A 26,311-nucleotide genomic window follows, 5' to 3' on the forward strand; every position below is an offset into this window, starting at 1 on the left:
TTAATTGGACACATCAGAACCAAGTCAGGAACAGGGAATAAAAGACTTCAGCGCGCTGAGAAACACTGTGTCGCCTGATTTTCCTCATGACAAACTTTTGTTGAGATGTTTCTAGATGTATTTTTAATAGTGACCGTAGCGATTTCTCTCTTTATTACCACGACATGCTGGATCTGGATCTAAACCGCGCTTTTCCGTTTTCTTTAAGAAATTCAAACTTTACATTTCTCTCTGCTGGGAAGAAAAGCTGCTAGAAAACGTCTCTGTAATGCCTTCATAAAAAAAAAAAAATCAATTTCATGTTAAATCTTTTTATATTTAATTTACATATTTAAAATATATATTTTCAGGTGAATATTATCGTTTTTTTAAGTGAAAAGAGGGGCAAAAAAATTGAAGACTACTGCTCCTGTCACATGATCAAAGAACCCGGAAATACAATGTCTGCTAGCTGACGGATGTTTTAACGGGAGTGGGCTACAGTGGACATGTAGCCATGTAATAAAGAACACGTGTAATTCTAATAGTTTTTGCTGCCTCATTGGACTCGCTGACTATTGGACTCGCTGATAGAAGTTAAAGCTAAGCCGTCGGTCTGGCGACGGCAGCAGCGTCTGTTTATATTCATGGACAAAGACAAGTGTGGCGACATTGTAAGTAACGTCAGGTGACCCCGTTATTTCAATCAGTCGATTCTGAGAGGAATCAGCTTGTTTTCAGTACTTTCAGTGAGGCGCTTTGGCTTCTGCACTCACACCCTGCAGCTGTGCCCTGTGCTTCTTGCAGCATGCTCAGTGCTCCTGGATGGAGATGCATCAGTTCATCGGCGACTTCATCACGTCTGGAAGCACCTCGAAGGAGCAGCCAGATGTTCTAAACGCGTGGGGCGTGGCTACCGCCGCTGCCGGTGAGGCCCTGGCCTTCAAAGGTGCTTCACTGGAACCTCTACCACAACCCGGACCTGCCCGGGACAAGTCAGAGGCAGAGCCAGGCCGGCAGGGCCAGCCCGGGGCATCACAGAGGAAGGGAGAGGCCAGAGGCAGGAGAGAAGGTTAGAGCCCAAAACAAGGATTGTTCTAACCATTTTCTTGAAAATATCTTAGTAATTATGTAATTCATGTTTCTTGTGTGTCTAGATGTGCATTATGCCTGCACCTGCCCCGGCTGCCCTTACTCCACATCTCCACCTTCCCTTGAGATTTTAAAACCCAGACAATCTTTGTCCTTGCTGCCACGCTCGGATGCAGTACGTCACCACTTACCGGACACCGAGCCGAACAGCACCACTGCCACGTCTGAGCTGGAGACCAGGACGCCCAGCCGACCGCAGAGGGAGGAGGCAGGCAGAAGGACTCAGAGCCCAGACCAGAGCTCAGGCTCTCCTCCCTCCAGGGCGTCCTCAGGTTCCTTATCCCACCTCTCCATGTTTCCCTGCTTGTGTTGCCATCGCAGCCTCCAAACCTGCACTCAGATACTGGGCCACCCGGAAGACACAGACTCCCCTTTTTCTCACACCCACGCGCACCATCACTTTCACCACCACCACTGTCCTTTAACCTCTTGTTTACCCTGCCCTCAGCTCGCCCGCTCTCATGCTCCACAGCTCTCTGGCCCTTTTCCCTGCCTGTCTTGCCAGCACTCCCTTCCCAGCTGTACTCAGGAGTGCCACCACCAGCACAAACACACACACGCTCAGCACCAAGAGGAAAGAGGCAGGGCGGCTATAAACATGTCGCTGCATCCCTGCATGCACTGCTCTGCCTCTTTTTCCAGACCGTCCCAGTTGCTGCAGCACCAGCGCTCTGAGCATGCTCACAAACCATCCGGCTTCCTCTGCACAGAGTGCGGCAGAGCCTTCAACTCGCACAGCAACCTCCGCATCCACCTCAACGTGCACACTGGTGCCCGGCCCTACACCTGCTCCGACTGTGGGAAGAGTTTTAGCCAGTCGGGGGCCCTGAAGATCCACAGGCGCATTCATACAGGTGAAAGGCCGTATTCCTGTGGATTTTGCGGCAGGGGTTTTCCCCATCTGGCAGGGGTCCGGGCCCATCAGAGGACCCACACAGGGGAGAAGCCCTACCGCTGTAGCCAGTGTGGGAAATGTTTTACCCAGTCAGGAGCGCTTAAGATCCACACCCGCATCCACACTGGAGAGAGGCCCTTTATCTGCAGCATCTGTGGGAAAGGCTTCTCCAACCGCTCCGGGATCCGCTTCCACTACCGCACAGTCCACGGACTGGCCCCCGAACATGCCGGAGAAGCTGGAGCTGGGGCCGCATCTCGGGGACCAGCAGGCCGTGGATATCCATCTGGGCGTCCCAGAACTTTTCCTCCAGCCGGCGTTGGGCTAAATACACCCAGCAGCCCAGATAGCAACTCACATACATCTCTAAACTCCAGAGATCTTCCCGTGTCGAACGCAGCTCATCCCAGCGCGGCTGCGCTTGGCAGCAACGGGAGCAAATCTCAGTCACAGGGCGCAAACCCAGGCAGTAGCAGAGAGGGGCTTCTGTACGCTTGTGAAGACTGTGGCCTGCGTTTTAAGGATGCCCCGTCCAGGAACAGACACCAGACTCTGATGCACTACTCCTCTGAGGGGAGGGAGGAGGAAGAGGAGGGGCAGAGGAAAGAGTTAAGCACAAACATGAGGGTTCATGATAACATTGGAGAGTAAATGAATGGTGTTGGTGCACAGGCTGAACATCAACATTGAAACACCAGAGCAAATAAGAGTAAGAAAAATACAATTGTATGAAATACATTTTGTTGTCAAGTATTATTACTCTTTTCAATTTGAAAAGTCTTTGATATTGAACCACTTCGTTTTCGAGCTATTTTATAGACTTAAATTAAGCTTTTCAATTACAAATTTGTAACACCTCAAAGGATTTCAACGAAAGATTCTGTATCCTTTATTCAGAAAAATGCCTGTTTTTTTTTTATTTCTGATTTGATAGAAGTTCTGATCGGCTTACATTTTTCTATTACTGAGGTTTCCTAGTTAGTTTGCTGCAGATTCATTGCATAATAAAATAACCTTAACCATAGAATAACCTTAAAAACCTTGCTGCTGCAATCACACACCAGGCCAACTCCTGAAGTATTTTTCTTAATACACTTGTTTTATTGTGCCTTATTCAGCAGAGGAGGAGGTTAGCAAACTCATCACTAAATGTGACACCACAGAAGTATTCCCGGAAAATGACGTTTGATGGTCTTTTAGTAACGTTTTCAGATATTATGAAGGACCACCACTGCCATCTGACCCCTGTAACAGGACAAAGTACAGTTTTCTATCTATTTTCTTCATCTTTTTGTATTTTTTCCTTTAATATGATCAGTCTGAACAGCGGCAATGTCATATCAGTTTATTTCAATTATTTAATCTGTTTAAGACCTATATTTTCCATACAAAAATAAGGACAATCCAATGGACTTTGCAGTAAATAAGTAAGTAAGTATGGAATACAGAGTTAACTTTACTAAGTGTTTCTTACTTGTGGGAAAGTTCACAGTAAGTATTACAGTAAGACCACATAATGGGATTGTTTTTTAATGTTATGGTTTTGTGATGTTCTTAACCCATCAGAAAGAAAGAACTCTCTTTTCCAGACTCGTTGGCAGCAAGATTAATCTTGCTCTGGAGTTTAGTTGAGGTATGTGTGTCTTTCTCAAGGACACTGCAGTGAGTTGAATCACAGGGTCCTCCAGCCTAATCATGACATCACCTTACCTGGCGTGCCTTTCTGTGTTACACTATAATTCAAGCATATGCTTTAAACCAATGTTTGTTACTTTACTATGTGTTAAAAATTGATAATTCTGTGAGGAAACCAGCAGACAAACTGTTACTGTACATTGTTGTTAGATGTTTAAAGCTCAAGAGAGCCACCTAGTGGTTATACATAATCATAGCGACAATCTTAACCACTTTGTTACAGTGTACCATTTATAGTGCTTCTTAAATGTTGTTTAACATTTTGAAATTATACATTGTGAATACAATGTTTTGTCAGGACAAGTAACATTCAACCCACTTTGTTTTTTTTCATTAACCTGTTAAATAGACATACATCACTGTATGTGTTTTCTGAAAGTGCAGCTTGTGATTAAACATTTCATCAATAAACAGTATCTCTGAGGCAGGACTGAACTTGCATTTTCTTTGTGCATCACAGGATATTTGTAATGTACAACTACATACTTCCTGGGAGGAGATCTTTGCATCCATATGGCTCTCAGATCATTGTGTACTCTGAGTGGTGTGTCCTCATATATATGCATAGTGGTCCAAAGTGACTTCTCAACTTCAGGCACATCACTCACTGGACGTTCAGCTCTGTCAGCATTAGTACAGTCTGGACAGCACTGTCCAGCTTGCTGTCCACTGGAGATCAACCCAAGTGGATCTCTGGTCCCAACACATATTTTAGCTCAGGGGAGTCTTTTTATTCTCCATGTCCGAGCTTGCTGTGCTCACAACGGCTCCTCATATGTGTGCTTCTGTAGTAATAAGTCACATGACTTGGGCTCAGCGTAGACCACACTGACAGGTCGTGGGCCACTGGCATGTAGAGCAGGAGTGCAGTAGCCGTTGGAGAGCATCCTGTGTGAGGGGCAGTCATACTGAGCGTGGCTGGATGCTTTGCTGGTACCACTATTAGGTGCTGGTACAGGAGGTCCGTGTGGCTCAGAAGGCTGCTCACTGAATGGGGTGGCATACTCAGGCTCAGGGGGAAGAGGCTCGGCGTACTCTGGCAGGTTGCCAGGAGTGTCATAATGGTTGAAGGTGAAGGGGGTGGTGTAGCCCTCATCTGAGGAGGGTCTAAATGTTGACCCAACCTTCTGTCCAATAGTTCCAATACCAGGCTCAGCATAGTCTAGAAAACATTGAAAAATGAGTCAAAATCAGTATGAGGTTCTATTTCTACTCATTTGAGATGTAACAAACATTGGTATGGGTATCAGCTAAATTTCTGTAGGTACTGTCAGCTCTGAGCAGTTGCTAGGCTACCAGTGGAGACTCCAGGAAGTTACTGGTCCCAGCCAAGAAACAGTGCAGCACATGACCTCTCATTAAGTGGCAAATAGTCGTTTTCACACTCCAGCTTTATTACAACTTGAACAAGCAAGAAATAGTGAGTAAATTGGAGAGCTTTGGAGGTGCTGGTTACTCTTGGTCAGAGCCAGGCTAGCTGCCAGTCTTTGTGCTAAGCTAAGCTATTGGCTGCAGCCTTATATAGAACAGCCAGCTATGACAGTGGTATCAACCTTCACATTTAAGTCATTTAAAAATTCTGCTGGAGTTTTCATACTCTTGCAGTTTACAAGTTTCTCACAATTTGCCTCAATCACTGAGACATAACCAGCTGAATGTGACTGTTTTAACTGATATCTTTGTCCTTATCATCAGTCGTTTCTGGCATACTTTTCACACAGGCATGTCAGAAAAGCTTAACTGATTTTAATTCTATGTTTTCAAGACTTCAAAACCTACAAAATCTGAATTGAATCAGGTTTCCTGCCGAATAGCTTTTCACATACAAGAATTTGCTTTGGTTAAATACACATTAGCATCAGGACCAGTCAATAAGGCAAGGAAGTATGTGGCATTTTATGAGCTTTAAAACAACAGTGGATCCCAACTAATACACAGTTGCTGTGATGAAATGTCATTAAATGGATATGAAAACTTCAACTGTACCTTATAGCAGCATCCTTTTACTAACGGGAAAAACTGTTTTAGGATCAATTACTTATTTGCATCTCACAGTTTCTGGGAAATGCTTCTTTTCGACTCAATAGCGGTCTCATACCAGGCCAATGTTGAGCCCCTGCATGAGCTGCTTGGCCACCAACAATGTTTCCTGTAATGACGGGAACGGGGGCTGACAGTGTAGCACTCAGATCCAACAGGACCTCCTACTCCTGTGAGGAGGCTGTCGTGTGGGAGGCCTAGACCTTAGTGAAGAGCGCACAGGGAGCTTCAGAGCCAGAGTTATTTTAATTAGGCAGGTTTTAGTGAGGGTTTTGATTGTCTTGTAGCTTTGACCCTGTGTCCTGTTTATCACTGGACCTCTCAGTAAAGGGCCTCCTCGCTGGGGGAGGGGATGGAGGAGGCTGGGAGGGGGACTGCTGGTGGGGGGGGCGGGTAGGCTGAGCGCCCTTTATCGAGCTCCAATTAAAGGGTCTCTTTCAGAGAGGCTCCATGAACCAAAGAAAGGAATGTTTATACTGCGACTGGGTGATGGGCTGAGCCAGGGCAAAGAATGGACAGCCCGTGGAGAGAGCTGTTTGCCTGTCAGGCCTGGCATGAGCTCCTCAAACTGACCACGGAGGCCAGAGGCTGTTAGAGAAGGAAACATGGAGGAGGGAAAACAGAGCACACAACTTGCGATCACCAGCAAACTCTAAATGGGCGATGAAAAGGCCAGAATGAAAGGCAGCAGCTGATAGTAACAGTTGTAAAACTGAGGTGCAGCAGTGTTCTGTTAAAAATGTCAGAGGATATTTTTCATGAATTCTCACCATTAAGAGGAGGGCTGGGTAGAGCATCGTGGACATTTCGCTCCAGAGGGTAGGAGATAAGCTCTGATTGTGGGCAGGAGAGACTCTTCGCCTGGAAACTCTGACAGCCTACTTGACACACAAACACACAGTCAGAGGCTGTTTAACAGGAAATCGAAGAATACTGAAAAACGGTCAAAGAGCACTTGACTTACTTGTGGGTAAGGAGTACTTCATCTGTGAATCTTTTTTCCTGTATGGACAGGAGATGGACATGAAGCATTAAAGTATTCTACACACTGTTTCTTAACTGAGCGATGACCACTGGAGCATCATCATTAGAGCGATCAGTTAATTAGTCTGTTGACAGAAAAATATTAGGCATTTATTTCAGAATGGATTCATTGTTTCACTTGTTTTCTCTGCAAAAATGTTTAAAAAATGGCCAAAAATTCAACCAAGGGAAAAATAATAAACAGATGCATCAGTAATGAATATTATCACTAGTTGCAGCCTGAAATATTATCATCACCCTCAGTATCTTCTTTCCTTTAACTGTCACTCTTCTTTTGTTTCATTCTTATCTTTTACATCATATTATTATTCTTTCTTTGAATATCTCTTACATATTTCATTGTTTTAGTTCTTCTTATTTCACATATTTAATTGTTATTAGTGCTCTTGCTATTCGATGCCCCTTTTACTCTTCTCAGAAAATAAATTAAATCTGAAAAGCTCAACAGTATGAAAATACAGTACCTTCGCTTCCACCAGACTCCAGCCAACAAACAACTGCCACACATTAGCAGTGCCAGGACCACTCCCACTGCCACTATCACTGGCTGACTGGAACCTACAGGACAGCAAGTGTCTGAGTAAGTAAACACTTGTACAGGTGTGAAGAAGGAATGCAGTTTATTGCAAGGTACACAATGATGAACGTGAGAGAAGGATATAGTACACTGATTTTACTAGTTTGACTTGTATTCTTCCTACAATAGACTGGCATTAATTCTCTCAAAGTACTCATTTGTAATTAGATGACACAGTTACATACTCAGTCTTGTTTCCACTAACACAGGGCCCTCTGTGGGGGTGGGAGTGGGGCTGGGGCTTGTGGTACGCGTGTTAACTTTGATGGTGGGAGTTTCTGTGGGAACATGATCATATCAGACATTAGACATTAATCCACACTGTCAACGGATAAAGTTTATTCCTGATGAGTAGTGAGAATACCCACCAGCAGCTGAGCGTAACCTTGGTGTTAGCTTTGCAACAGGACAGCCCAGGACTCGGACCTGGGCGGAGGCTCTGCCATGCCAGCTCAGTGGCTGTAGCCGCACAAACCGAGCCACCACAGGGGGGAAAAAGCTGTTGAGAACCCTGGGGTGGCCATCTGTATAGGCCTGAAACACCTGCAACCATAACAACCAAGTTACTTATTCACAGAGACACCCGGAAGACTACAGTGTAAACTCAGTCGCCACATCAGCTCTGTTGGCCATCAAATGAACGTCAGTGAGTACAGAACAATTCATACCTTTTTTTCTTTGGTGAGAGCATCTTTGGAAAGCTTCCAATTTTTTCTGTCCTTACTGATAAAAAGAATGTAGGATTCTATGTAGTACTCATTTGTTCCCGTTGTTATTATCCCTGGAAAAAAACCAAATACGACATAAAAAAACATTAAGAATTTAAGATTTAAGATGTAATGGAAGTGGCAATTAAATTAGAGGAAATTAAAAAACAGACGGATACACTTCAGCATTTAGCATTTGAACATTTTTACCTGTGATAGTGCTTCTATCACTCAGCTCCAGCTCCACCCACGGGGTCGGATCATTACCGCCTGCTGCCCAGGGTAGGAACTCGTGGCTGGAACCCATGTTTCTGGAGGACCAGAACATTGCATGCTCTTGACTGTTTTTATCCCAGAAAGATGAGGCATTTAAACCCGAAACACTCAGGAAGTTGTCGCATTCTGTTCAGGGTTAGAAGAAAGGACAAAGGATAGACCAATAAAAGTGGTTCATTATGTAACCAGTGTGATTTTACATACAGCAAATCAAATGGATTTTACTGCCATCCATTTCTGCACACTCATGTTAACTGTGATGAATTGCATAAATAAAGAAGTAGCTATCTTTATACCACAGTGAAAGGAATGGAAGCTTATGGATGTCAATGTGTCTTGAGAAATGAAAAAACAGGAATGTAAATAATATGTGGTAAATGGGTGAAAACATGCACAAACATTAGGTATGCCCTTTGAAAAATTTTGACGTGCAGTGATAAATGTCATATCCTGCATACCTTTGCTGAAGAGCAGCTTCTTTTCAGATAATGATCCCCTGCCAAAAGAGGACAGTTTCTAGGTCAGTGCATAATCTACATCACGTTATCACAAAATCAAATATTACCTTGTTTCCATCTCACCAACTCTATTGAATCATTAAGTATAATAAGATGAGACACACATTTTTGAAAGGATCCCATTGGCAAAGGTGGATTCATAGAGTGTGAGACTTCTCCCACGTTTCACAGTGACACGACCTCCCAAACTATTAGACGCAGCTCCAGCGTGGACTGCAGACTTGCAAAGGACTGAGGTCTGTGGCAGAGGGGACATATGGAGCACTTTTAGATGTGAATTCATAACTTACAAACCATGAGTCCACAAAAGTCTTATAGAGCTTTGTGAAATGAAACGTGGTTTACTTACATCTCTGTAACCCAGTTCAGAGTTTCCCCAAACATCCCCTGTGACATTCTGACATCCAGCAGGACAGTACACACTGAGAAACAGCAGGATAACACGTGAGAAACAGTCACTCTTGGACTGAAACTGATTCTATTATGGGGAATGCTGAGGTCAACCACTTACCTCAACTGCTCTGAGCTAAAATGAGATCCTCGTTGTAAACAAGAAATGAGATCTGTCACAGCAAAACAGACAGATATTAAAAAAAGACACGCCAGAGAATGAATTCAAACTTTCTTGAATGGTATCATTGGTGGCCTTGAATATTATGGTGCGGGATCCAGTATCTCAGGCTTACATAATACCTCCCGCCATTCTCTCAGCCACACACAAACAGATCCTGTGTGAGACATGTCCTAAGTGTGCTATATTAGGGGATGAGCGGTCACCACTGTTGATTGACTAAGCCCTTTGTTGCTGTGACTCTGTCACAGTTCACGAGTACGGCGAATGGTCCTCGTGTGATCGCAGCTAACAGACAGTGGTTTGTATGTCTGAACATGGGCTTAGCTGCAGACACTGCCGGATTTCATAAACAACTCAGTAAAAAACAGGAAACTGTGATACATACTGTGTCGTATTTATGACTTCATCCAGAGAAAAGGAAACTATCTCTAAGTATAGACCCGCATTCAGACTAAACAAGTCCACATGGTTATTAAAATGACCTTTGTGTCATTTTGTAATGGAGAAACATTAAATTTGGATTTTCCATCCGTATAAAAGTACACGTTATGAGAGAGTTAAAATATGTGGTCTTGTTGAACCAAGAGTCTCTGGGATTGTAACAAACACAGGATGGTAGTGGGCCTGCAGTGGTTAACGGGCTGATGAAGAGGAGGGGGAGTGAGAAAGAAATCCCGCCACTCCAAAAGGCAGACTGAAGCCTGAGGCCTCACTCTATTCAGCCCGACAGAAGACTCCTGTTTTCTGAGCAAACACGCCAGAGCAAAGATAGCGATGGAGGTTGAATGCCAATAAGAAGTGACTCATGCACTCACAACCACACGTACACATCAACACACGCGTGCACATACGCACACAAGGACAAATTCCACACAGACATTGCTGTTAACATTACACCAGTGTAAGCTTGTAAACTAAACGAACTAAAAATCAGGCACTTGTGAAGATGAGCTACATGCTCTGCCAGCTCAGCAGCTACGACATCAACTCAACTGTAATAACTGAACAGCAATGTGACCACAGACAACGTTCATATACTTATTATAACCTTGTAAACACCTCACAAACAGCAATCAACCAGAGACAAATATCATACCTGGATACTGGTCCGTGGCATAGGACAGTAGAAACCCTCGTCCAGAGCGGTGCGGGCCAGACTTGAAGCTTATTGTCACTTCATTGCTGTTCAGTGTCACATTCTTCTGGGATGCATCAAGCTTCCCACACACTGGACCTGTGAACACACAGACCCTCAAACAGTTGCAAAAGCACACAAATGCAAATACATGTTGTTCTTTCCAAATGTATTCGGATGCCTGCATAGACCGCAAACTACATTCCAGAGCAGTGGATATTTCCAGTCCTTTTGTCAGCACATATCAACAGATTTAGATGATTTAAGTCAGTCTAACCCTACTAGTGCTTTCCTGTCACGTGTATCCAATACTATCTACAGTTGTATAATAATGAGCAGAGCCATGTGGACAGTCACAGGGAAGAGCTACATGTAAGAACACCTCCCATCAGACACAATAAAAAAAATAATCATGAGCCTGGTCCTGTGGAATCCGATAATTAACACAATAAGCAGTCTAACAGAGTATTTCTATCTCCTGAATCTCTCAAGCCTCATTTTGGTGTGTTGTCAAATTTTTATGCCCTCGAGACTTGACTTCATACACCTGGTTGGAAGATGTCTGTGTTGCGAAACTGGGTTTGCCCTGTGTCAATGGAATGGCATCCGGTGTGTGTTCCACAATCATGGCTTGGAGAACATCAGTAATGACACAGAGCATAAAAAGTCTGTCAGCAGGTATTTCAGAAAAGAATCAACAGCTATGAGAGCACTTCTGTTTCAACTTGATATGGATTAAAAAAAAATCACTCACTCCATCAGTGGTGAGTAAACTTACCCAGACTGAGGTCGCCGTTCTTGTCTGTGATCACAAGAGAGCCGTTGCTGCAGCCTGGACTGCTCTCAACGTCAAAATCCCCAAACAGGAGTCGCAGCGTGCGCCCCTCTGGAACACGAAGCCTCCACTTGCACCAGGTGTTGCTGGGGTAGGTGCCCGGATAGCTCTGAGAGGCCAGCGTGCCAGACTCTGTGCCCAGTACTGTATGTCCACAGCCATTACCTGAAATCATACAAGTACAGCATGGAGGCTGTGATGGAGAGAGAGCTGACAAATGTTGATAAATCGATCACTGGGACAGTTTCAATCCAAAATCAGATGCCGACCAATCATGCCAACAATGACCACTGCAATTTTTCCATGTTTCCTCATGTGCCACTTCGTAACTATGTCACAAAAAAGCTGTCTTTTTCAGGACTGAACCATTTGCACTTTGTCAGCACTAGCTGAAAATTTGACAGTAGCAAAAGTTCAAAGTTATTAGTATTTTTAAATTAAATCATAAATGTCATAGAAAATTCTTGTAAAGCACAAACAAGTTTTGATGGTTAAATTAATTCCTTACAGCATACAAGCAATGTGTCTATTAATTATATTTTTGATGGATTAATCTTGCTGATTATTTCCTAAATTAATCATTTGAAGTAGTGAAAAACGGCCATCGCAGGTTCCAAGCTGGTGTACTCTCTTTCTTGTTTCATCTGACCAGAACAATTCTAAATCCAAAGATTATAAGTTGAAAACTAGCAAATACTTAGATTTGACAAGCTGGAGCTAGTGAATTATTGACATCGTCTCATTTTTATGAGCTGGATATAAAAAAAAAAATACATTCACCGAATATCAAAATGTTTGCCTATTAACAGGGGTGTGTTATCATATCATACAGTTCACGATAATATAATTTTAAATATGATTTTAAAAATCACATTGAGATAATGTTGATATTCTGACTTGTTGACACAATGATACATACTGTTACGCACATAACAACACCCAAAGTAAACTGCTACCAGCTGCAGACTGCAGTAGTGTGGAAGTGGTTTTGTTACAAAAGATCAGATGTACAACAAGCCATGGCGATATGAAAAAAGTGAAAGACGACTGAAGAAACAAAAGGGGGCAATATAACAAACTCATTCACCAACACCAGAAGCACCCAGTTAAGTACGAGGGGAGCAAAAAATCCCTGAGCAGAACTCAGCAGCTATTGTGAGCTCTAAACAAAAACGTTTTCCAGTATTTTGTCATATTGTCAAGAATATTGTTATCGCAGACATAACCTAAAATATCCTACCCACCTCTACCTGTTAATAATCTGTTGGTCGACCACTTGATTAATTGCCTAACCATATCAGTAGGTTAATCCTGTTTACAGGTACTTATTACCAAGAAATATGAACATCTCACACAGCTGGTGAATATGGAGTACATAAGTTTCACTTCTAAAACGTCTTTGGACAGGACAAGAATTATCAGCTGAGCACCTCAAGCTGAAATAAAGGCAAAATCACATAACTGCAGACGGTGTCATCGTTAATTCTCTTAATTAAATCCACAGAAGATTAAAGGCTTTCAAGACAGCATTTCAGGACAGATGAGTAATAAATCTCTTCTAAACATGCGGGCATGTTTATACTCTTCGATCATAACTGTGAGATGACCCAACTGCTGGAGACGAGTTGTACCTGTACACCGCATATACTACAGAAGATACTCTTCTAAGATTAAATACAAAATCAGGGCTTTTTGTGTACATAAAGAGAGACAGGACGTGAAGGAAAGGGCAAGAAAATGGATCAAATGTTTTTTTTTATTTATGCATTGCTTTCCGTATGAATAATATTTTCTTGAATGTTGATTCATTACTTCCTCTGACCTGCGGTGACTGTGACTAACACTTCAACTGGAACAGAAAACACAAATATTTAGATCCTCTAACATCCCTGTGGACCACAGAAAATAAATGAGTCAATTCCCACAGTGGTTACACAGAGATAAGTGCTGTGGGGGCGGCAGGCTCAAAACCTACAACCAAAATGTCAAGAGGTGACGTGTTCCAAGAATGGTCAAAACTTGAAAAAGGCACCAGGGTCCATCTGAGCCCACACATCATCCCTGTCCTTGTCTTCCATATAAGGCTCCTGGAGAGTTGTTTGAGGGGAAACAGGAGGATAACCTTCCACTCACCCTCTGTCACACACATCCTGCATCACACCAGCCATTCCCCGGCTTCCTGACAGCTCCTCATACCATAAACCTTTGGATGTTATTGCCCCTCCTCAAGCCCCCAAAGGATTCCCTGGAAATGCCAAAGCGACATATTGTAACCGAGGGCAACAGAGCGTGGATCTGCCACCTTCCGCTGGGAGGCCGCAGAGGCTGCAATGCTGGGGAAGTTCTGGGTGGCTGGTAATCTTCCCCTGCTCACTGAACCCTTTCACCCACAGTCTGTCTCCAGGCCAGTCTGTTTCCAGCTTCATACAGAGAGGGATACGTGTTCTGAGTCCGTTTAGAAAATTTTAAGGTGAAAAACTGGAGTCAAACTGGGTGGCAGGATAGCAGACAGTCAATCAAAAGCAGCCCAGCGACATTGTTTTCCACTTGAGGCTTTCCTGGCAGGCCCTTACAGGTCCACACTAGCAGACAGGATGCTCACCTGTGCTACCTGTCACTACATTGCCTTATCATGTCTTATGTGTCAATCACAACCACACAACAGTGAGGCTGAAACGTTTCCCCCAAACCCTGGCCCCACTAAAGCTTGCTGCATACTTGCCAACAAGCACAATGTGATTCAGAACAAGTAATTGACCCTGGACTTAATCATCTTCCGATGTGAGGAAACCAAAGCCACAGAGACAGACAGAAACAACTAAAAAGATTTGTGGTATGGCTGAGTGTTACAGTCAGAGTCTGCAGGGCAGTGCGTTGGTCTTCTGTTTGTCTGTGTATTTGTATGGTCACTGTGATTCACACTGCACATGGACTTGGCAGCTGTTTTGAGAAAGAAAACCTGTGGGAAAGGTACGCTGAAAGCTGGGATCAGTTGGCAAACATGCTCAAGGGACGAGTATGTAAAGAATGCTACCATGACACCGCATAGTCGACCTTTGCACCTACTTCTATATCAAATACTGTGTTTTTGCCATTAACCTGAACAAAAGCAGTAGAGTTACACTACTATTGTTCAGTAGAACTGACAGTAGAACAGTCAAAACTGTCAGGACATGTGTATTACAGAGTACAGGCCTATGTAAAGGTGAAATCAGTTAATAATAACTGATGGTAAAGTGTAGTGACCGGCAGGAGGACGATAGGCTCGACGACAACTGACAAACGTTAGCTTAAGCAGGATGCGAAGGATGGCCTGTCGCTCACTGGTGCTTGTCGCACTTCTGCCAGTGCCTTAAAGCCATGTCACTACATGCAAAAACAAACGGAAAATAAACTGCCAATCGATCTGTTTTTAGCTGCTCGAGACCAGGAGTCGTCGTAGTAGCATTAGGCTAGCAAGATGTTTGAAATAAGTTCTCGCGTCACATTCTTTATCTTATCAAAAGCGTCAATAAAGTGCTGTTTTTCTTACCCTCCTGGCCGTGAACCCCTACGGAACAGACGCTAAAAGTGATCCAGAAACCGGTAATAAGAGACTTCACAGCATCCCGGATGTTTTCGCATTTTGCAAGCATGATTTCCAAAGCTCGCCGTGAAAAAGTAAGGTGCAAGCCCCTATGGCTCGAGGTTCTGGCTCAAGTGAAAAGTTATAGTACAAAGTGCTGAATATTTACTATTGGCCACGAGACGCAAACTCGACTTCTCATTGGTTCTCGGTGAGTGTCGATCAAACAATCCCAGGCATTCCATTCCCAAATAGGGGGTGGGCTGATTTGTAGGTGTGTGCTGATCTGAGACCAGCCGCTGGCAGGAATGCTAATGATTTACTCTCGTTTACTCAGATGACAACACTGAACCCGCATCTTAGACTGCTGTGTTCTTCTATGGAGGGGTTCTATACACTGAAATGATGCGTTCAAAAATCAATATGGTTACCCAAAAGTTTGAAATAGCTTGTCGGTGGGATTTATCGACACACCTGCATTTACTTTCCTCAAACTAAGAGCAAACCCTGCCACCCTCTGGTGGAGCATAGGCAACAACAAAAATACAACAGGCAACTGGTCAGAGAATTTATTGCATAACAAACCAGCAAAATTAGGCCACACAAGTGGCAACTGAAAGAATGTAAGGTCGCTTGCTCTTGAACCTATCACGATGAAACCGTCCATTAAAAGCATTTTCTCGACTTCCTATGGGGTGGAAACCGTGTTTCTGAAGCTTGAAATCTTTCACCATATGCAGGGCCGTGGCTCAGAGGCGCTCAGACAAAGCCGTGCGCTCGCACATGAGAGCAGTTTGACCGATTTACACATCGCGTGCGAACTAACCGCTTCTCGTGACAGCGGGACAGATGCTTCTCAGGCAAATGCTGCCTTCACTGCAGGAAGTGTAGCGAAGCAGCACGGCGCATGCTCTCGTGCCTCTCCGGCAAGCGGAGGATGAATTATCCCCTGCTGTAATACGGTAGGTAAAACTATGTTCTTTAAAGTAGCGGCTAGTGTGTTTTCAGAGTTTTGGTGTGGACCCGGTGGTCTTTTGTGCACCCTCTGTGGAGCAGGAGCGCGCGCCGTCGCACCGTTGTTGGCCGGGGTGTGCGTGCTGCCGCGCCAACAGACGTCAGCTTGAGTGGGTGAAGGAGGGTGAGAAAGGCACGGAACCGTCCGTGAAGGAGTTGTTGGTCCACCAATACTTGATACTGTGTGGAATATGTTGCTCAGTTCACTGTGGGCTGCTCTTCACTACATGGGAAGGTTGTTCTGTTTTTTTCTACCAGGGAATAATCCCAACAGACAGTCTGCAAATTAATTTCTCCTCCGTTTCTCCCTGTGCTTTTTATATTGTTACCTCTGCTGCTTATGTAGGATAGCATATTATGGGCTAGAATTAATGTTCTGAGCATTTATTTATTACTTCAGTAACTGTATACCGAGGAGGGAATTTTCATTTCTCCCCTCACCAGTTCAAAAGATTGATAGTCCAGTGGACAGTTTATTTACGTTTAACCCCTCTAAAATGTTCTACATTTCTCAACACCTATATTGCCAGTAATAATAGGCATGCACTCACCTTATACTTCATCATGTAACTGTAACCTTTTCATAAAAGGTGTATAGGATTGACTACACAATAGATAACTGTGTCTGGAGACAGACAGATATCAACTGGAATTTGAATTTGCTTCTTATGACTTGGTAACAACAGGTCTTGAATTGGTAACATATTTGTGGCAAAGGTGGTGACCTAAACGCAACACATAACACAGTGCTTAAATGATTTAATTTTAGAGTTTAAATAGATTAAAAGATAATTTGTAACAGAACATTTCACCTGTTCAGTCCACTTTGGAAAATGTAAGCTTTTGTCCCATCAGGATGTCCATGAGCACTCTCAATGGCAATAGAAAGCAAAGCCTGCCTATGTGAGGATTATGTAATTTTAAACCCAGCACGCATTCATTTCTATGACAGTTGCATGCTAGAAAAGTCTGTGGGGGGGAGGCTTTCATTGACTTGTGTTTGCATTAAATAGCATCACTGCATGCGTGTGTGTGATCTGGATGTTAACATGCGTGCTCGGCCCTCTCTGCGTGCAGCTCTGTGGGGAGGGGTGATGGCGGGTGCTGAGGTCATTGTGTCTTCAGGGGATCTCATGACGGTGAAAGAAGAGGAAGGGGAGTCCAGTGGCAACAACCATAAGACTCAAGTCATCCTGCACCTGCAGCCCATCCTGCATGGGTAACATGGCTTACATTGTTTAAGTGCCAATATGTTTTGCATTTGCTGTGTGACAAAATAGGGAGGCAAATGTATATGTATAGACTGATTTGTATAAATGTATAGACAGAATTTCAGCATGATATATTTTCCATATTAGGTAAATTTTCTGACATCATTCATGCTGTTCATAATCAGTTTTATGCAGGCATGAGTCTAAAAATACAACAGTAAGCTGTGCGGAGAAAAAGGAAAGCTCTTAGATTTTAAAAAGGTTAGACATGCAGAAGCTATTCAAATATTTTGCTGTTAAATTCCAAACCATTTAACTCTATGATAGCACGAAATGATTATTCTGTTGAATATGAGAATCTGTCGCCCTCTGCAGGGTGAATGATGACATTGCTGACACGGGCACGACAGTCTTGGCCATAGAGACACATCATGGTACGTGACACAGAGACATTTCCCTTCACTGCTGACATTAAACCACTCAGACACAAAGACATATAAATCAGTAACTTATTTAATGCAATTAATGTATTATGTGCATTAATAAATCCATTACAGTGTACTTAAAGCTGCACTGTCATTTAACAAACATGAAGAATATACACAAACCTCCTGCTGTGTGATGATGGACTTTTTGAGACCATAAGCACTCAGGAAGGTCTTCTCGTGAATACAGTAGAATTGATCATACAACCCCTGATTCCAAAAAGCTTTGGACTCTTAGTAAAATGTAAATAAAAACAGAATGCAATAATTTGCAAAGGAATTGTGTTTACTGGCAGCAGTTTTAAAATGTGTTCCTGAGCCCATGTAGTAACATCCTTTATACAGTCATGTGTTCACAAAGTAGTGAACCTCGCTCCATCCTTGCTTGTGAACGACTGAGCCTTTCCAGGATGCTCCTTTCATACCCAATCATGATACTATCACCTGTCACCAATCAACCTGTTTACCTGTTGAATGTTCCAAACAGGTGTTTTTGGACCGTTCCGCCACTTTCCCAGTCTTATTTTGCTCCTGTCCCAACTCGTTTAAAACTTGTTGCTGGCATCAGATTCAGAATAAGCAGATATTTACAAAAATCAATGAAGTTGATGAGGTCAGACATTCAATATATTGTCTTTGTACTGTTTTCAGTTGAGTATATTTTAAAAAGGATTAGCAAATTTTTACATTCTGTTTTATTTGTGCTTTCAACAGCATCCAAACTTCTTCAGAATCAGGCCTGTGCTTGTATTAATTCACTTGTTGTTGTGTATCGTAAGATTCCACACTGTTGCTGCCAGTGGTTATGATTTTGACTTGTAAACTTCAGAAGACAGTAAAGCAGAAGGAGAGGAGATCGAGTATGGCTACCCCATCACCTGTGGAGACAGCAGAGCGGTTCTGCTTTTTAAGAAGTTTGTGTGCCCTGGAATCAATGTCAGATGTGTGAAAGTAAGCTGCTGCTGATTAATTCATAAATAATCTCACTCAACCAGACCTATCTTTATATCTTGATTGTCACATTTGCCTTATTCTTAGTCTCCATGTACTTTCATGGACACTGTGTTGTCTCTTCTCTTGCAGTTCAACGACCAGCTCATCAGTCCTAAGCAGTTTGTGCACCTGGCTGGGAAAGCCACTCTGAAGGACTGGAAAAGGGCCATCAGGCTGGGAGGAGTAATGCTCAGGTAGACTTAGAAAATATATAAATACACACATACATATATACATATACATATATATGTATATGTATCTGTCAGCTTCCTCCTTAATGCTAGGGACACACATGCATGCTAACTGTAAATGAGAAGTCCTTCACATGACTTTGTTGCATTGGGGTTAAAGTGTCAGTCTTAAAACACTTTAATCTAATGCAGTCAACAGTGTATCTCATTCATATAATTTGCACTTTTCTGTCTGTCTTGGGGTTTGCCAGCACATTCCAGAGGTAGTCTGTAAGCAGCATTATTATGATACCAGGATCAAATAACACGCAAGCAAGCTGCTGAGTGATACTTCTCACCTCTTTATCGTGTTTGCACTTGTTCTTGGTGTTACAGTGAGTCAATATACCAACTCAATAGGCAATATCTGCTCATTTCATCTTTATTCCTCCAGAGGTCAGACCAATGGGCTTTGTGTCAAGCAAACCTCTGGGAAGTTATTGGGATTGCTCGACAAATTCCATCCTTTAACACCCCTCTGCAGCTGTGGAACAAAAATATTGTCTTGGCTATTCTGCAATCTTCTATTAACCTGCTTCTCCCCACGCAGGAAAATGATGGACTCCGGCCAGATAGACTTCTACCAGCACGACACCGTGTGCAGCAACACCTGCCGCAGCACTAAATTTGATGTGCTGATCAACAGCACGCGGCTTCCTCCAGGGGCCTTAGTGCAGCCGAGCCCGTCATGTCTGGCTCTCGACCCTCTTGGAGGACAGGTGCCTCCCCTGACAGGTAGATTCCAGTTGGCATTTACAGTTTGATGCTTTTTCCCCCACATATGCTTCAGCTGCTGTTTTGCATTAAAACACTGAGGTGAGCCACCTGGATATAATTTAGTGTATCGGCAATAATAAAACAAGAATAGTAATTTCAAACACATGCTGCTGGAGCTCAAGGACAATAAGAGCAGTCATATACCTTTAATAATGCACCACCTTCCTAACTGAGCCATCACTGCACAGACAGGAATATGTAGGATCTAGGAAAAATCTAGGAAAAAACAGTTTACTTTGCAGTCTGGTAATATGAGATGTCAGTGCACTCTATTTGCAGTATGTCCTTTTGTGGTCATTTCAGGAGAGGTTGCACGTGATGCAGCAGAAGTAGAGGAGCCTTTCGAGGAGAAGGTCAACACAGCGGCAGAGTGGAGCCCCGCTCCAGCCCGGCCTGCGCATCCCACAACAGCCAATGGACACACTGCAAAGAGAAAGAGGGCTGACACACCTGGTAAATATAAGAAAGGATTTACAGGTGCTTGTTAAACAGCCTGAACAGGATGAAGAAAAGTGGAGATGGGTTGGGTGATAGAGCAAATATACCGACTATGGAGGCTTAAGAGAGGCTTCATTGGCTTTCTATCACTATTCTATTCACGATCCAACACAGCGGGAAACCAGTGTTCCATCGTGGCTTTTACAGGAAATTCTACATGGGTATATGTTCTGTTTAAAAGCTTTGTAATCCAGTAATCCGCCAAATGTCGATCAAGTGATATGTGATAACCTCCACTTTAAACTCTGGCAAGTAGCATTTTCTACTGGTATTAAGCACCTTGTAAGCTGAGTGAGGGCAATGTCCTGGAGGTAAATTTGGAAAGTGAGCTTTTTCTTACGGGAGGAGGCACAGATTCAACCCACTGACCTTCAGTCCTCCACAGGCCATGCATTCGAAAACACTGCATCACTGATTGACATGAATGTTAATGGATAAGGAGAAGAATAACAACGTTCAGATTTCAACCATCATTGCATGAGCAGTAAATTAAAAAACGAGAGAAAAAGGTTACTGCGAAAATGAACATCAGTCTGCCGGCAGGCCCGTCAGCCCCTCGTGTCACACCTCTTGCAGCCACTGCTACTTGACACCTGTGATACATTGAGCCAATGAACCTCTGAATCTGCAGTTGTGGGATGTTCTGCCATTCCTGCAGACTAGCCTTAAAAAGTTGCTGACCTCTGGCAGGCAGAGTCATGTCCTCTTATATTACCATCGACGGCATCTGGCATTTCTAAGTGTTTCTTTTTTCTTGCAGGGGCCTAAGCTTGCCCTTAAAGCTGATTTAAGGGCTTTTAAAGGGGACCTCATTAGGCATTGTTCCAGCTGGACCACAGTCGGTAACAAAGCCTCAAGTGATCTTTGGTGTGAATGACAAATCGCAGTGCCTCACTGCACAAGCGATATTGCTTGTCACAGAGCTTAAAACAAATTGACAGCTCTCAGTAAAAGTACTCAGCCCATAGCTATCTCCAGAGATGTTTCTTTCCATTAGCGTACATTCCTGACATGGAGAGATAGATGAATTTAGCTTCAGTTACCTGGAAATGGGATTTGGAATATTTTCTGTGTGCATATTGCATTTATCTTGACAGACGTTTAAGGAAATGTGAGAGTGGATGCATTTCTTGCAAGATAAGATATCAAGCACTTCTGACATTTTATCAGTCTCATATACTCAACTAATATTTTGCTCAGTTTTGTACAGATCCCAAGTAATTTTTCAGCCTCCCTCCAATCTGCCCTGCCTCCTTTCTCACCTCTTTTAGCGCCTCTTTTCTAACCCTCTCTTTACCCTCTAGCTCTATCACCCATTTAACATCCTATCTACAAGTGCTGCACCTCTCGCAATTTCCCTATCCCATGTTATCTTTATTCATTGTTTCTTCAACCCTTCTTCCTGTGTTTCCCCTCCTCAATACTTTGAACTCTCCTCAGATCTCACCTCCCGACGTTTCCCTGCCTGCATACTCATTTAATGTTTATTTATTTAAACAGGGAAGGCCATTGAGAACAAGCTCTCTTTTGCAATGACGCCCGATAGCAATACATATAAAATTTACAAAACATATGAAGCAATAGAGGTACATGAAACTTATATCAACAAGTTTCACCACAAACAGACCAGGGGCAACATGAGAGATAGCATCAATTCCAGTAAAACACCTACCTTCACAGCGCTGAAGGCGCTGTCAAAAGAGATTTAAAATGATTTAATAGGATCAGCTTGTCGAGTTTCTGCAGGTTGTTCCATTTGTGTCGTGCACAGTCATTTCAGAGTTTCCAGTTTCCCAGTCTCATTATTGACATGGTGGGCAAGGTCATGGGACCAAGTGCAGTGGCAGCATGATTTATAGTTAAGAGGACGTGAAGATAAGAAGATTTTTAAAGCACAACTTGACATTTAGCCAGAAACCAAGGTATTTAAAATAGATTATTCTTTCAGTTGGAGTCCCATTAAGACTAGTAACATTCATTTTGGTTCATCTGGTTTTAATAGAAAGTAAGATTAAAGTTTGCTATGCTGTATGGAAATCAAAATGCAAATACTGAACTGCCTGGGCAACAGAAGGCATTATTGTATATAGAATAGTGTCATCCATATGCAGATGAATAGTATTGTCTCTAATTTTTTCATCTAGTTCATTTCAGCTCAGTTCTTTAAAATATGAATAAAAGTGGTCCTAGAATAGAACCCTGTGGCACACCTTTGTTAACACAAACATGACATAAAACTGGACTGATGGACATCGGCCACAACAGCTTATGCCACTGAGATAATTTGGAAACCAATTACACTATTTCTCATGAAATCCAAGAGAATCCATCCAATTCAATCATCAACAGTAATGAGAGCCTTAGATAAATCAATGAAAAGGTCCACACAGGCCTGGTTATTATGTAATGCATATTATTTATGCAAAGATAAGACCATACACAGAGTTCCCCACATATCATAATGATGTCCCACCTATTTCTCTAGATGGAGTATTGAGCCTGTGGAAGGGCGTGGCAGACTCTGGGCTGATGGGGGAGGTCCTGTCCACTCTGCAGACTGAATTATTAGCCACTCTGAAAGGAGTGGAGGTTCGCAGTGAGAAGGCCAGCCTGCAGGAGACAGGTGAGTGCCTACAGTGGGACCTGGCAAGCCACTGAAGTGCTTTAAATTTGGTCAAATGTCTGTCAAGTTAAAAAAAAAATTAAATCTTTAAAAAAATAATATGAAGAATAATGTAACAATCTGGTTTGAGAAGGAAATTAATGGACATTGATTTTGAAGCTGACTTTTTTCTGTCTGTGTTTTGTCAGATGCTGTCATACTTAATTCCCTGTGTAAGATGTTTGGGCTTTTAGACCCAGTGAAGCAAGCTCTGGACCTGAAGCGCAGCCAGGATGAAGAGATCAAAATCCAAAACAATGCTTATGGTGAGAAAACTGCTGAAGGCAAGGAGCAGTACATACAGTGATATCCCAGTAGATTGTACGAACTAATATTCTGTTTTTTCTTAGTGTTGGATGAAATTTTAGAGGACCGGAGGAAACAGAGCTGTATTCAAAACTCCTACAAAATAAAATCCTTGAAACACCTACGACCTCAACATCATAACCTTTCAAACAGCCAAACCCACAACTTGCTGTCCCCCATCAAAACAAGCCGGGTGATCCAGCCGCTCTCTGCTATCGGTTTATCTGCCACAACTTACGCTCAGCTCGCCCTCAACCCTCAGCTCTTCACGCATGTCTCTTCCTCCACTGGACAGCATCGCCATGCTGGAGCTGGCAGGACGGACAGGGACAGCCATAGTCCCTCGCCGGAGAGGCAGCATGAGGCCAGTGAGGTTGGGAACCGGGAGAAGCTCCTCAGGCTCAGACAGGAGGGTGTAGAGACAGAGGACGCCTCAGGGGTCCACCGACAGAGAACAGTTGAGTTTGAAGATGACCCCCACCTTAGGAGTCAGGAAGTGGAGGAGACCGAGGGTTTGCATGACATTGAAAAGGTGGTCATGGGAAGAAAGGCATCAAAGAAACATAAACGTAAGTGAGGGTGAGAGACAATCCCAAAGGGGACGCTGGACTGAGTGAGGGAATGTGCCTGACACAAGACTAAAAGGAAAAAGAGAAAAAACAACATTATTTTGTCAAACTACTTTTTTTCTTGCATTCTTGTATATACGTTGTAGTTACTTCAGCTGGTGTTGCTGCAGCGGTGTTACAAGCACGGACTTGTTCTTGCATTGACGTCGTCAGCGACACGTTCAAGTCAGGACATGTTTTTCTAATATTTTCTAAACTTAAAACACAATAGAGCTGAAACAATTAGTCGATTCACTGACTAGTGGACCGAGAGAAAATTAATTGGCAACAGTTTTGATAATTGATTAATTGTCTAAGTCATTTTATAAACAAAAATACCATAAATTCACTAGTGCCATCTTCTCAAATGTGAATACTTTCTGAATGTTTGTGTTTGGGACAGTTGGTTGAACAAAATGCATCACTTTAAAATTGCAATGGACATTTACAAATATATATGTATATATTTTCAGATTTTTATAGACCAGAAGTGATTAATTCAGAAATTAATCAGCAGTTTAACTGATAATGAAAACCACAGACTCCTCTCCTGCCTGTTGTGTATAGTAAGCAAGCAAGTATTTCTAAATTTTAAAGATGCCTTTCAGATGTATGTAAATATAATATCGACCTTATCTAAAGTAGTAGGCAACATTTTCTGGTACTTGTGACATTTCCTCAGACTTTTATAATTAATTTCTAGTACTATTTGTAATTGAAAATAAGTATTTTGTGAGTTACAATGTGTTGGATTTTATAGAATTTTGATTTTGTGAAGTACTTCTCACTCAGGCTTGTAAGACCTGTCTAAGATCTATGCACCAGACGTTCTGAAGAACAGAGTATTCTGAATTTCTGACAGTAAAAACTATATAAAGTAAGTATTGTGACTGTTGATGTGCTTGTTGCTTTAAACAGGGTTTAAACATGTTAGTTAACGTGCTTTAAATACATAGTCTTGTTCATTTACTTCCCCCCTTCTCTTTATCATAGACAAAATATAAAGGGAAAAATATGTTATGCACATGAGAATATGATGAAAAGGACCATTTAAGACAATGAAACTATTTTAAATAAAAACCTTCATGTTTGATATTTTAACAGAAGCGTGTGTTCAAGAGCTGTCTTCTGCATTGTTGATGAGAATTGTAAAACGCTGTTATTCACTGACTTTGTGATGGCACAGATAGAAAGGATCTCACTGCAGGATGCCAATATATTTAATTTTTTTAATGTGTCTTCCTCTTTTTCAACTGAACTCGAAAAATTAACAATAATAATGTTAAAAGCAGAAGCTAATGCAGAACATTAAATCACACAGGGTGCATGTCAGACTTGTGGACACACATTTACTATTTGACAGGTGATTGAAGTGAAGCACCGTTTTGCATGTGAAGCCCGTGTGATAGTTTGATAGCCAGCCTTTGACGACTTCCGTCAGAAGTGTAATGGTATGTTATTATAAATTCATGCACAACACTGTGTGCAGATGTAGCTGTTTTTGAGGGTCCTGATTGGCAGCTGATAAAATGACTTTCATCATAGTGCAGCTGTGAGCATCCGTGCTGTTGTTGGATCTGAACAGTATTTTACAACAACATCCTGTTCGGTCGACTGCAAATTAAACTATCATGCAGTTGAACAGATTCAGGCCAAAACACTCCCTAGTTTAAATAAATTGCTACTCTGTGCCTCGAATGTCAGGGTGCAAAATGGCTGCCATGCATCAAGCAGGTGTAATTACAGGTGTTAGCTTGACATACGCTGTGCTCCTTTGGTTAAATTAAGTAATTTGCTGAGCAATCCATCGTTCATCTGTCATCCAAGGCTAACAACATTAGAGCCTGAGATGTGCACTCATGTTGGAAGCCTTAGATGCGTCTGTTGGCCCCCTTTAATTTAATCCACAGCTTTAATGTTCACACGCGAACAACAAAATGAGTGATGAATAGTGTGCATAATGGCATCTCGATCCAACTGGGATTCCCGGAGCCACAGCTGAACGTGCCAGCCCAGCCATGTTTTAACACCAGCTTGCTGCATGCAGAGCGGCGGCTGCAGCATCAGCAACTCGTACAAGATGTTTAATTTCTAAAAGTGAATCTGAGAGAGCAGGTAATGTTGTAATGATATATGAGAGGACACTTTGCAGCATGCTTATAGCGACTATGTATTCATATGTGTCAAAGTCACTGTGGCTTTTCAAGTCTTTTAACGCGGAGATGTTTACATTTAAGTTCACATATTAAAATCAAGAATGATTTACTCTCCAACAGACATGCCCAGATGTGAGGAGAGAAGAAAATGTATACTCAGCAGGCACAATGTAATTTATGGAGATACATGCTCTGCACCTGACACAAGGACATGTGAAGGCATGCTTACCTGTCTGCTGTGTGTGAATATATGACTAACCTGAGCTGTAAAACAGCTGCGAATATATGAAAAACATTCTTCTTTTTCAGCAAGGGTTATGTATAGATGACCTCAGCTGGCTGAAGTGATTTTAAAACACGAGAATGATCATTGTTGGGT

The 26,311-nt window shown here is 42.7% G+C and overlaps 3 protein-coding genes across 5 annotated transcripts; 2 read left to right on the forward strand and 1 right to left on the reverse strand.

Moving 5' to 3' along the window:
- Positions 1-463: 463 nt before the first annotated feature.
- si:ch211-79k12.2 (uncharacterized protein LOC568844 homolog) lies at positions 464-4,144 on the forward strand. 2 transcript variants are annotated; one of them, XM_041943293.1, is made up of 3 exons: positions 464-653; positions 765-1,051; positions 1,137-4,144. In XM_041943293.1, the coding sequence occupies exons 2-3, from the start codon at positions 805-807 to the stop codon at positions 2,675-2,677; spliced, it is 1,788 nt and encodes a 595-aa protein (XP_041799227.1). In that variant the 5' UTR covers positions 464-653; positions 765-804; the 3' UTR covers positions 2,678-4,144. The 2 variants fall into 2 exon arrangements, with proteins under 2 accessions (XP_041799227.1, XP_041799226.1); XM_041943292.1 differs by having other exon boundaries at positions 787-1,051.
- Positions 2,980-15,113, reverse strand: si:dkey-34d22.1 (discoidin, CUB and LCCL domain-containing protein 1). Of its 2 annotated transcripts, none has more exons than XM_041943291.1 (15): positions 14,960-15,113; positions 11,371-11,592; positions 10,554-10,691; positions 9,395-9,446; positions 9,233-9,305; positions 8,988-9,121; positions 8,824-8,861; positions 8,300-8,491; positions 8,051-8,163; positions 7,751-7,925; positions 7,568-7,660; positions 7,270-7,363; positions 6,726-6,763; positions 6,532-6,639; positions 2,980-4,883 (listed from the first exon to the last, which is right to left on the reverse strand). In XM_041943291.1, exons 1-15 carry the CDS (start codon positions 15,060-15,062, stop codon positions 4,480-4,482), a joined length of 1,977 nt encoding a protein of 658 aa, XP_041799225.1. In that variant the 5' UTR covers positions 15,063-15,113; the 3' UTR covers positions 2,980-4,479. The 2 variants fall into 2 exon arrangements, with proteins under 2 accessions (XP_041799225.1, XP_041799224.1); XM_041943290.1 differs by having other exon boundaries at positions 6,532-6,642.
- Positions 15,114-15,863: 750 nt separating this feature from the next.
- On the forward strand, positions 15,864-24,869 carry LOC121610959 (glucocorticoid modulatory element-binding protein 1-like). Its single transcript, XM_041943307.1, has 10 exons — positions 15,864-15,954; positions 17,084-17,225; positions 17,593-17,651; positions 18,532-18,653; positions 18,786-18,889; positions 19,476-19,660; positions 20,006-20,155; positions 22,686-22,823; positions 23,012-23,128; positions 23,213-24,869. The coding sequence occupies exons 2-10, from the start codon at positions 17,101-17,103 to the stop codon at positions 23,743-23,745; spliced, it is 1,533 nt and encodes a 510-aa protein (XP_041799241.1). The 5' UTR covers positions 15,864-15,954; positions 17,084-17,100; the 3' UTR covers positions 23,746-24,869.
- The last annotated feature ends 1,442 nt before the right edge of the window (positions 24,870-26,311 follow it).

This window comes from Chelmon rostratus, chromosome 8, assembly GCF_017976325.1.
Source record: "Chelmon rostratus isolate fCheRos1 chromosome 8, fCheRos1.pri, whole genome shotgun sequence".
NCBI lineage: Eukaryota > Metazoa > Chordata > Actinopteri > Chaetodontiformes > Chaetodontidae > Chelmon > Chelmon rostratus.

Excerpts from the sequence above, each read along its gene's own strand:
- si:ch211-79k12.2 (XM_041943292.1), top strand. The coding sequence starts at position 627 with ATGGACAAAGACAAGTGTGGCGACATT. Across the intron at positions 654-786 it reads AAGACAAGTGTGGCGACATT|CATGCTCAGTGCTCCTGGAT; the intron begins GTAAGTAACGTC and ends TGCTTCTTGCAG. Across the intron at positions 1,052-1,136 it reads GGCCAGAGGCAGGAGAGAAG|ATGTGCATTATGCCTGCACC; the intron begins GTTAGAGCCCAA and ends TTGTGTGTCTAG.
- si:dkey-34d22.1 (XM_041943290.1), bottom strand. The coding sequence starts at position 15,062 with ATGCTTGCAAAATGCGAAAACATCCGGGATGCTGTGAAGTCTCTTATT. Across the intron at positions 9,306-9,394 it reads TTTAGCTCAGAGCAGTTGAG|TGTGTACTGTCCTGCTGGAT; the intron begins GTAAGTGGTTGA and ends GCTGTTTCTCAG. Across the intron at positions 8,164-8,299 it reads TGATAGAAGCACTATCACAG|GGATAATAACAACGGGAACA; the intron begins GTAAAAATGTTC and ends GTTTTTTTCCAG.
- LOC121610959 (XM_041943307.1), top strand. The coding sequence starts at position 17,101 with ATGGCGGGTGCTGAGGTCATTGTGTCTTCAGGGGATCTCATGACGGTG. Across the intron at positions 18,654-18,785 it reads TCAATGTCAGATGTGTGAAA|TTCAACGACCAGCTCATCAG; the intron begins GTAAGCTGCTGC and ends CTTCTCTTGCAG. Across the intron at positions 23,129-23,212 it reads AATCCAAAACAATGCTTATG|TGTTGGATGAAATTTTAGAG; the intron begins GTGAGAAAACTG and ends GTTTTTTCTTAG.